The following is a 12,079-nucleotide window of genomic DNA, read 5'->3' as shown; positions in this document are numbered from 1 at the left end:
TGTTTCCGCGCTGCCCGGCTACGATTAGCATATTCCGAGGTATTTCGCGCTCTTCCGGAGTGATTCCTAGGAATGTCCGCAGTCAGTCCGCGGACAGTCCGCGGACAGTCCGCGGACAGTCCTAGGAATGTCCCAGGACAAGCCGATTCACAAAGTTATTCCGCGTCTGTCGCGGACAGGATGCCGAAATGACAAAATTTGCTTCCGCAACCCTTCCGGGGCTTGTCCGCGCCCAAGTGGACGTCCGCCCTTAAGCCTTTGTGTGCTTTGAGTAACGATTGGCAAAGAAATCCCCACAGCATTGTACACACAGTCAAAAGTCCCTGGCACAGGAAGGGTTAAGAAAGAGTGATGGATATGCATTGCTGTTGTAACCTTGGAGGTATCATCATCCCAACAAACTTGTGCTACTCTGGTTTTTGTTTTGTTTTGTTTTGCTTGTTTTTTCACCTGGTCCTTTCGAGTGATAATTCATGCTTTTTACGTATTTTCCGAGTTCATTCTTCCACTTGTGCCTTAAAGAGTATGTACATACAATTCTTATAACATATGTGTGCCATCTATACAAAATGTAGGGTCCTACTTACATCTTTACTAATATGCATGTATACATATACTTGTATATACAAATATATGTATAAACAACGCACACACACACACACGCACACACACACACACACACACACACACACATATATATATATATATATATATATATATATTGTAACGAAATACGGTGGAACCGATTCGATTTAACCGTTTCGATTATAATTTGTTATGATCGATAGTGCCTGTAGCATAGAAATGGGCGCATTATCGGAATGTTGGACAAACATTTTAATGTGGTAGTGCATTATTATGAGTTTTAACATTTATTATTAAATATGTGGCTTCTTGTTTGTCATGGGCAAGTCTGGATTATTTTAATACCAACTCCGGTTTAGACCGATGATACATGCCGAATTATAGTAACCATGTACAAGAGATACTGTTAAAACGTATAATCATTGTACGATTTTTGTAACCACGCCAACATTGTAAATAATTTGAAAGAGTACTGCGGGTATTTCCTGCGTGCGTTACGGCCGTGCGGTATTGCCTCCTCATTCCGCGATAGGAGGAGACGCATATAAAGTGGCCATTGTGTGACATAGTCCGCAACAGGTAGCCCGTGTATGATACATTTCCAATGTGTGGCTAATGTTCACTTCTTTACGTAATAAATTGTACATATGTTCCTGAAATACTATCTTCAATGTGTCTTCTTGAGAATTCTACCACAATACAGCAGCTTGGAGAGTGGTGGTACATGTTCCTGAGCTGGAGTGCCTTTCCTGAGAAGACCAACTAGCAAGTCATTGGATTTTGGGTATAATGGTAATGTGACTTGTCGCATAGTCCGTGCCCAAATCCAAGTTCCAGTCGTCGCCGTTGGATTTCGGGAATAGTGGTAATGTGACTTGTCGGATATGCCCTGTGCCCAATCCAAGTTCCAGTCGTCGCCTGAGGAAGTTGGTAACGGCGCGATACAGCACTTTACCCCGTGCCATCAACGATATCTGTGCCACCACCATATGGTTGTGAAAGGTGTTCCACATTAGCGTGACTGAGTTGGTAGCAAAAGTTGGTAGCAGAACTTGGTAGCAAACCTTGGTAGTAGAACTTGGTAGCAAATGTTGGTAACAAAAATAGGCGTACCAATTTAACATTCTCAACAAGTGACGCTTGGGAGTGAGATACGTTAAGTGATGATGAACTTGTATGTGTGCCGCTTGTGTTGGTGAGCTGCTTCTGACACAACATAATACATGGTAGCATAAAGACTAGTAGTTTTAATAATTTAAAGGGATCGTTGTAAACTGCAACAAAACGAACCCCGCCTACTCGGCCATCCTGACACGGCTCGCGGAGACATTTGTACAAACAGTCAAATACACTCTCTTAATTCACGACGAGAAGGCGAGTTCGTCACAATATATACAAATATACATATATACATATATATATATATATATATATATATATATATGGGGGGAAACAAGTTTCAGAGGGACGTTGCTCTCTACTTTTCCCTTGAACCAGGCTTTCGGCCTGTCATGGCCTTCATCAGGATCTACCAAGAGAATCCTGATGAAGGCCACGACAGACCGAAAGATCGATTAAAGGGAACACTAGAGAGCAACGTCCTCCTCAAACTTGATTTCTTCCACATATTTATTATTGTTATATATTATATCATGACATGCTTCACAATGAGACACCGCATACGTTTCAGTCAGGATCGATCTCGCGCATTCCAATTTCACTCTAAACTCGCTCTTTACCTGTTACTCACTCCTTCGAGAACATTTTCACTTATTTTTTTTTAGAGTATATATATATATATGTGTGTGTATATATATATATATATATACATATACATGTATATATATATATATATATATATACATATATATATATATATTTGTCTATCTATCTATCTATCTATCTTTGCCTCACAGCATCTCTTTCCACTGACAGTAGTGCCGCGACATAACCCACACAAAGAAAACTCATTGTTTCACAACGTGATATCTTACTCGATATGAAATAAAATATATACAATGTATTTTTCAGAGCGTCTGAGTGCAAAAGGGAAGCGCGGGAACAGCGCTCCCCGAGTGGTTGCCGGGGCAACCAGAGTTCAAAGAACTTTTTAATCTGCTGGGGCTGATTCTGACTGGCATTAGATTGGCAAATGTAAAATGGATAGGTAAGTCAAGTGAGATGAAGTAGATCACTTATTTTAGGTCCATTACACAGTCATTCTTATACAAGTAAAGACCTCTCAAACTTTCCAACTGGAAATTAGGGCTGATTTGGTTCATAGATAGGAAAGAAAGTGCAGTTCCCAAAGGAGTGTGTGAGTAAAATTATTACGACTGCAAGACTCCTGTTGAATCAAGGAGCTAGGAATTGTCAAAATTCAGAATCTTTCCTCCAAAATTCAAAATGGTTGGGAGGTCTGCAAGTATGGGTCTGGCTGATATAGAGGAGCAGATCTGGAAGTGAACAGAGGAGCTGAAAAGAGCCGCATGAGGGTCATTACCATATAGATTGTTGATGAAATGATCTTACTTGGCATACTAACAGCTTTGGCAAATGGCTGCCTTCCCCATGTTTGTGGTGCTAATGCAGCCCAGTGAAAGAAGACCATGGACTATCAATTACAATGTTTCTGGCTGTGGCAGTTGTGGCCCTAGGAAAGGCACTTTATCCTCATTTGCCTGGTCCACACAAGAGGTTGCTTGTTTATAAACATTCAATGCTCCTTTGGCGGTCATGTAAAGATAAACCAATTCAATCCAATTCAAATTCAAATCAATTAAATGTTTCAAATCCTGTTCCTTATTTTATAAACATGTAAAATGTCCTCAACGGAATATTTTCAGTTTAATTTTTTTTCTTCAATGTCTTTCATATACATCAAGAACAATATACTTTTGCACATTAAAAGGCAAAAAAAAACAAAAAAAAACTGTTTCTTATAAAAAAGAAAAGGAAAACAACAAGGTAAACCAATTTTGAGGTATGTGTGTTGCACTTCCAGCAAAGATTTACATTCCACATTAACAAACTCGGGGCTCCGAGTCTCTTTGAATCAAATACACCCATTTTCTTTTTGATATCATCATCGATATAAACTAAATTTATGCCTTTAACAACATATCTACGATGTAGATGATAAAAGACAACTTCCTTTTTTTTGGGGGGGGGGAATTCTGCAATGTCTGAAAGATCTAGAAAGTAGTCAAAGGTTACTTAAAAGATTGATTCTACATGTGGTAGGATAAGACAAATACAAAGATATAAAGGGCATTATTTGCTTGAAGTTCCTCTATAAAGGAATATTTACTTCCTTTGTCAAAGCATACAAATTCTGAATCTGACTCTTATCAATCACCTCTTTGCCTGTCCCTCTTTTTCTTTTCCTGGGGGGAGGGGGGGGGGGGAGGGGGGGGGGGAGGGGGGAAGGGGAAGGGGGAGGGGGGAGGGGGGAGGGGGAGGGGGAGGGGGGCCTGGTGATATCTGCTCTGCACTTGTTCCATTGTCACTCAGAGGAAATTCTGAGCTGTGCCTCAACATGACCTACCTTCTCGGGTTTGGAAGCTAGACTAGAGCAGGCCCTGAAATATATCATTTCTGATGCCAACATGGAATGGAGTGGACGAAAATTATCTGAACAAAACATAATGCATCTGCTGCAGCAATGAGGTACCTTATAGCACAGAATGACCCCATCTTGGACAACTTGGGACATGATGTATGTTCTTTCGTTTCATAGTTTGCTTTGAAATTTGCTCAGGACATTGCGTTACATCTGGTGACACGACATTTGCTCCTGCAGCAATTGCTCCGGTCTTATTTTCTCCAAGGACATCGGGCTAGGGTTAGGGTTGTGATAGGGTTTTAGGTTTAGTTTTACGTGAGGATTAGGTTTAGGGTTAGGGTTATGCCTGTAGGTAGAATTTATGTTTGGCTTAGCATGCAGATATTTCATGGGAGCTATTGCAGCAGGAGCAGATGCCATGGAACCATTATATCTTGAGCACACCACTCTCATTTGCCACAATGAAAGGGGCCTCCATTTTCTGCACTCACACACAAAGGCAAAACACCAATAAAGTGAGAGATTGTGTAGCAATAATATCCCGAAACTTTTCTAAATCAGCATCAGAACCTTGCAAATATTAAATCAATATTTGGTCTACAAGTACAATCAGACCTGCTTCAAATCAAATCTTTTCTCTTCCAAGTGATTTCTAACTTACATGACACTGACAGCAAATCATATTATCGTAACAAATTAATAGGGTAAGGAAGCTGGTGCTGTACTGTAAAAGTGGAAATTTTCGCAGTGTTAAAATTTTTGCACACTTCGCGCAACCAGAAACGAGTGCGAAAATAAAAGCACACAAATATTTTTGCTTGCCATATGTTTCAGTAGTTGATGCCTTGATTCCATGGAATTAAAAACATGCGGAACTCATCTTACCCGACTGAGCGCAAAAACTTACTCATGCGAAAATATCCACTTTTACAGTATTGCTTTTCATGACTTTCTTTCTGGTGGGCTGCAATGTAGAGGGGAACCTCACTATAACAAGGACCTAGAAACCAAGTTCCTTGTTATATCAGGGTAAAATAACAAATAAAAACAAAGTATATAATGAGTTGGGACTTGTATAATCACGTCAGCATAAGAGGATTTTATAATAACATGTCCACAAAAAAAAAAATCCTTCACTTGACAGTCTATGCCAACATTCTTCACAAGAGAATGCTTGACTTCACCAACCACAGATCTTAAGAATTTCAGGACCTGTAGAGGAAGTTACACACCAGATGGTGGCTGCTAAGCATCTTGCGAGTGGACTTGTGGGATGTCTCACGGGATTCAGTCTCCGTATCAATCACGTTGTATCAATGTCACAAGTGGGCATCTAGCCATGAGTCTGTACAGGAGTCTGACCTGCCCTTGGTGGCTTCTTAGTCCTCATCATCTATGTTTTCATCATCGTCATCATCATCATCCCCATCACTCCTGCCCTTGGGCTCCATTACTTTCAAGTCCTCGTATGAACCGTCGTTCGACCAACACGCCACCAGCTTGATGCGGAACTCTGCCATGGGTCTTGCAAATAGTTTCTGATGTGAGAAAGCATGGGGAAAGCAAAGATAATGCGAGTTAGAACTAAATAAAGTCACCAGGTACTCTGTGAACTAATTGATGAGCATACATCTACATGATTCTGTGCAAGTGAAAAATCGTTCATTTTAGCATTGACTTAAAACACAAAGTATTTAAATTGATAATAGTATTTTCCAATTAGTAGTCAAGAATATAGGGTTGGATAAGCTGCATTGTTAAAGAGAGATGGGTAACCCATGTAAACAGAAAATAATGAAGTATGTCCATTTTTTCCCCCTTTCACAAGTACAATTTTATCCACTGTAAAACAGGCAATTAAGGAAACAAACATAAGAATAGTCCAACTTTCATCATCAGTTCTGAAAATACATGAAAAAACAAATGATGAAACTTTGTAATGCAATGTGGAGAAAATCACATACTCATATTATTGCTATTTCAGTTTTCATATTACTTTCTCATCAATTAGTATAGCTATCACAACACTGAATTTGATTTTGAACCATCATCCCTTTGATCCTCACATCACCATTCTTACCAGTTGGTATGAACAGTTCTTTGACATTTGCTCCAGTGACAATTGCTCCCATGAAATATCTGCACGCTAAGCCAAACATAAATTCTACCCACAAGAATAACCCCAACCCTAATCCTAACCATCACATAAAACTAAACCTAAAACCCTACCACCACCCTAACCCTAATCCTAAGTCCTTGGAGAAAATCGCACTAGTAAATGTCTTGTCACCAGTATGAACACATGGTATTTGGAGTTTACTCACCAATATCCTGGCCTGTTCCGGTGTCAGTGTGTCTCCAAGTTTGCATACTGTGTGTTCACACGTGAGGTGGATGACACCTGTACAATTAGAAAAAATGACACGCAACCATTACACCACGTACAAACAGTATCTCACCATCGCTACCACATACATTTTGTTCCAAATACTTGTGACCATTGTTTACTGATTCTATGCAGTCAGCCAACTATTCAGTAAAATGAAGAACTGTTCATGTTAGATTACAATCAATGACAGCAGTCATTGTTTGTGGTCATGGCTGTAGTAACAGCAGAATAAATATTGTTGGTGGTATCAATAAAAGTGATTGGTAGTCTATGAAGGGGTGATTGCAGTAATATTTGCAACAACTGTGGAAGAAATAAAATATTGTAGTGGTAGTAACTGTGATTGTATCGGGACTAGGAAGAGGAGAAATGGTAATATGATTTGTCATATGAGTAAGGGTGATACCTTATATGCCATATATTTCTCAGGGTTTTTATTTTTGCAAATTTCATGAGTTGGGTGCTATTTGCAAATTTGACAACATGCGAAAACATTAACTGCGATCCCGACAAGTATGCAAGAATGCGACATATATTTCTGTGTTCACTACAATACTCCACTATCTAACCACTTGTGTACTTGTCGGGAAGTCATGATTCATGAAAAATTAGACTCTGTAAACATACGGTGCATATAGTAGTGAAAGTAAGAGCAAGAATGCCTTTAACCACTCAGCCAATGCTACAGAAAGGCTGTCAATGTACACACTTAAAGGCATAATTTACCATTTGCAGATGAAACAAAAACCCAGCATTAGTGCTTTAAAATAGTTCTAAAATGTGAGTTAGGAATAGAAACAACCACTGTAAAAATTTGAATCGGTAAAATCGATGTTAAGTATTGTTACAATATACAAAATGTGAACAATAGTTATAATAAAAATGATTCCAAGACTAAACCATCTACAATTTCGGTGTATTGAGAAAAATACAGATATCTCCTTATATTTTAGGCTTTATTGCGAAAATTTTATACGATTGGATGTTTTGTGGTACAACAGACCTACACATATGCATTAAATGTCATATCTTGAAAATGTTTTAAATCACTGCTGCCAAAGGTAAACAAGACCTTTAAGTGATGACAACCAGTAGTCTTACAAGCAGTCTACATGTTGAAGGGAGAGGGGCGTGCTATGACCAAACAGTACACCCACCTTTCCTGAGGGCTGTGGGGAGACCTAGCTGGCGAAGCTGCGGCTCCATGGAGTGCTGGAAGTCCTCGAGGGCGCCCTCCGCTAACACTACCGTCTCTGTGGCCTCATTGCCAGATCGTGCATAGTCGGCTTCTGAATATGTCTCAAAGTAGCTACAAGTGAAAAGTTTCAGATACATCAATCATAATAAACGTTCAAAACACAAGAATTCTGAGAAGGTTTGTAAGAGGGGCAAATATTCTTATGTGGAACAATATTCATATCCCTATTGGTGAAGAGGTTGTATGCATGGTGGTGGACATTACATGTGCTTGCTTTACAACTTTGCTCCAAGACTTGATTGGTAAAGAACCTAAACCACTTCAGACAGATTTCTCACTAGATTCCAAGTTAGGCTAAGGCTGCATCATAAGATTTTGCATACCACAGAACATGGTTTTGAAACATGGTCTGACAGAGAAGCATTTATAAGAGTTTATCCCGAGTGCGTTTCTGGCTCACTCTGGTTTTGTTGTTGTTGTTGTGTTGCTTTCTGGTTTTTCAGCACGATATGCAGTGTTTTTGTGCGTGGGTGTGCGTTGCTCGTGCGTGTACGTGTCGTGGCGGCACGGTGTGCTGAATCTAAGACTGTGCCATAGTGCATTTTATCATGTGCAGTTTGCAGTTTGATTGGTCAAACAGGGAGCGCGCAACTATGACACAATATAAGCTGTGTTTAAAATCACAGTTGCGTTTAAGACTTTCAAAACCTTGCTTCTAGTGTTTTGAATTGCACCTCCACAGTGCATTTCAATACCATGTTTCAAAACCGTGTTTGTAATTACGACTACCATTTATGGCAAACTTAAAACCACAAAACACGGTTTCAAAGCCATGTTTCTACCCAGAAAAGTTCGATTTAAATGCACCCAAACACACATACAATCTACATAGTCTTCATGTAATCATTTCTGATCTTCTGCTATTTTTTTTTTTTTTTTGAGGGGGGAGGAGAGGGAGCTGCTATATATGGCACACATGTTCCACATAGCGGGACCTCATGCGGAGGGCTGAAGCATATTTCTCACCTTACGACCTCGTCTTTCGTCTGGTTGGTGAAGAGCAATCCCACATTGCCCAGCAGCTTCCTGCTGATTCTGTGAAGATTGTCCCGGTATTCGTCTTGCGAACTCTTGCCCAGGGCTACCATCATCACTTTGTTCTTGCCAAAGAAAAATCTGAAGACAAAAACAAATCTAATGATAATCTTAAAGATACAACATAACATAAGCGAGGACGAATATCTCAAAGTCAGAGAAGTTGATTAGGCACTATCATTCTTTCCTTGATATAAAGAATTCTTCTTTTTTTTTCATTAAAATCTAACATTATGAAATCCTACAGTAACACCACAGATTGTTCATCATTAGTCCCCAGTCACAGCAACCGATATAATGCCACTAGCAGTGCAAGGGGTACAGGTCATCGAAACCGAATTGGTGTACATAGGCTACAATTTCATTATCTGTACAATTGATGAGAATGCTTCTGGAATAAGTTCCTTGTAAACTCATTTCCACTGTATGGTGGAATTGTTTGGGGGTGGATACCACCTAAATGAACAGAGTTGAACCCAACAGTTGTGTAGTACTATGATCAATTGGTGAGTAGAGCCAGTGTGGATCTGTAGGTCCGTGCAAGCAGTGAGTATGGTAGTATCAGCAGATCACAGGGTAGGAGCAGTGTGATAGGAAAGAACAAAGTATGACAAGCCAGGTGCTCACATAATCATGATACCACAACAGCAACAACTACTATGTGTAGGCATTGTTGCTTGCTTCGCTCATTACATACCTGCTGTGTTTCCAGCTGTTCCTCACATCTTTGATCTTGCTGTTCCTCATGTTTTCTACTGAAAACACAAAGATCCTGGCATATTTGTCTACACAATCCCTGATCTGAAAAATAAATGAATACATCAATTGTTCAATTATTTAGACAAATATTCACATGCAGTGACTGATTTTCATATGTACATCAAACAAGATAATCAAAATCTGTTGCAATTTCATTACAATGTTTATAAATTTCCTCTTCATCTATAGATAGGATACACAGATCAAATGAAACATGAAGATAATAATATGCAGATGAAGAGTACCATACAAGTTTTGTAGTGGGAATTCCTTCAATGTTACGAACAGATTATATTTATTTTCTGAAAGATAAAGATAGAGAAAGCAATGGAGAAACATGTTTCATATAAGGACTCATCATCTACTGGTAGTTTGTGGGAAATTGACTCAGGTAATTTCATTCAGTCTGGAGATCTGTTCCAAAATGAAATGACAGAATTGATTTCAAAATCAATCATCAAACTTCAAGTGCTTGATCTTAAATATACTCATTATACCGGATCTTACATGATTTGACTGTTGCATTAATGCAAAGGTAACATTTAGCACCTTAACAATCATCCAGTAAGCATTAAGGCACAACAACTACATGCGTTCCTGAGTGCAACATTGCATCTTTGGTTAGTATATGTGTTTTTACTATAATCATTTTGATTCCCCCCACTGATGTCATTCTTACACTATTTCTCATACTAAATACTGGTAGTCATTTACAACACCACACAGCACAGCTGCAAAATATAGGCCTATATACATGTAGTTTTTTCATCACCACCAGTTTACAAATGACGCACAGGTCTGAGTGCGTCAGACGGAATTGTGTGCATAAGGTAACTATGGAATGCTTAACCCACGAGGCGAAGCTGAGTGGGTTTAGGCTAAATTCCATAGTTACCGCATGCACACTATATTCCGACTGACGCACGAAAAGACATGTGCGTCATCTGATTTATATAATGGGTAATTTTCTTGTCAAAAAAGCATTTTTCTATCGTGTTACCCGATGACAAAATTACTAGATGCATTCCCTTTTGGCTTGCCGTAACGGGCATGCATACCCGTGCTTACCGTTTTTACTGGATGCATGGCCAGCCATGCATCAGTTTTTACTGGACGCATTGCCAAGCTGAGTGCGCGAACGCTTGCTTTAGTGCGCGAACCTTTGTTACAAGTATGCGTACTCTTGCTAAGTGCGCGATAACATGTTTACCACTGTGACTCAGCGTGCGGCCAGTAAAAATCAACACATAGCTCTCGACCAATCAGATCGCAGGATTCTCGCTACCCATTCTATAATAAGAAATGACATGAAACAGAAAGTGATGTAACAACAATCAGAGCACATTCAAAATCAAAGTTACCTCTTCTATAAGGCTCTGCTTGGTCTCCAGTCCCTTTTTCTTTGTTCTTGTTAATGAAACTAAAACAAAAGAAGTTAAACATGAAAAGAAAAATTAGTAAACAGCAATTACACCACAGAAAAAAGGATATAATTTGATGCTACCGTTGCATGGTTTTTTATTTTCTCTCATAGAAAGTGTCCCTTTATGGCTATAGCACTCACACACAAAAGGTATATGTACAGAGAACTCTCCCTTCTACATGAATATGGAAACTGAACAGCAGCTTTCCACTGACATCCATGGATTTAGCCAGAACTCAATTTCAAATGACAGAATTAATCATCAATGACACGTGATAATGACTTCTGTCAAATGGTAACACACTACATATCATTCCCTGGAGAATGGGATTAAGTGTTCTTTTGTTACAAAAGTACAAAGTCACTACATTGTAATTTGTATTTTGGTATTTTTGACAAAAGTGGGCAGAACGTTTTTATTCAACCTTGCCATACAAATGTCAACCACATAACAAAGATGGACATTGCCTCTTTCTAATGATTTACTTATCTGCTAGCAGTGCATAAATTCAGTACCATATTTATGGGTAATCTCAGTCCAGCTGGTATAAACTCAGCCCTCAGCGCCCTCATAACATAACAAGTGGCCGAGTTTATGCATAACTACGGTATGTATGAATGACTCGAATGTAAATAAAAAACACAGACAAACAAAGACATACAAATTGCAGATTCTGACATAAACTGAGCTGGTATAATAATTGACAGCCCACACTCGGACACACATCAGTAAACATCACATGCACATAAATATATTAAATGCACCTACCGGCTTCATAGTAGTTATCATGTCATACAACTTACACCATATCTAGTGCATGGGGCTACAACTAGTATCATCACTGTTCTTTCCATTCCAGCTTCACACATGATTGTGAGTGCCAAATGTGGTTAATTCTATTGAGCAAATAAACGATAGCATTCACTTACTTTTCTTGTCTCGTTTTGACTTGGGCATTTTGTCTGATTGGTTCAAATGTCTTTCACAGAGAAAATACAGTCAATCTTGAAGTCGCACTGTCGATCAATTCGCCACACACGTGTACGCGAACTACACACTTGTTG

At 39.2% G+C, this 12,079-nt stretch overlaps 1 protein-coding gene across 1 annotated transcript; it reads right to left on the bottom strand.

Annotated features, from left to right (window-relative positions):
- Window positions 1–5,287: 5,287 nt before the first annotated feature.
- LOC139735652 (mRNA turnover protein 4 homolog) lies at window positions 5,288–12,055 on the bottom strand. The gene is made up of 7 exons (XM_071646403.1): window positions 11,945–12,055; window positions 10,953–11,011; window positions 9,530–9,633; window positions 8,764–8,913; window positions 7,697–7,848; window positions 6,475–6,551; window positions 5,288–5,688 (listed from the first exon to the last, which is right to left on the bottom strand). The coding sequence occupies exons 1-7, from the start codon at window positions 11,970–11,972 to the stop codon at window positions 5,530–5,532; spliced, it is 729 nt and encodes a 242-aa protein (XP_071502504.1). The 5' UTR covers window positions 11,973–12,055; the 3' UTR covers window positions 5,288–5,529.
- Window positions 12,056–12,079: the final 24 nt, after the last annotated feature.

The sequence above is a fragment of the Diadema antillarum genome, unplaced genomic scaffold (assembly GCF_040938485.1).
Source record: "Diadema antillarum isolate AM-2024a unplaced genomic scaffold, OU_Dant_1.0 seq00000589_RagTag, whole genome shotgun sequence".
Classification (NCBI taxonomy): domain Eukaryota; kingdom Metazoa; phylum Echinodermata; class Echinoidea; order Diadematoida; family Diadematidae; genus Diadema; species Diadema antillarum.
Note: the sequence above shows the minus strand (reverse complement) of the source record. Positions and strands in the feature narration are given on the sequence as shown.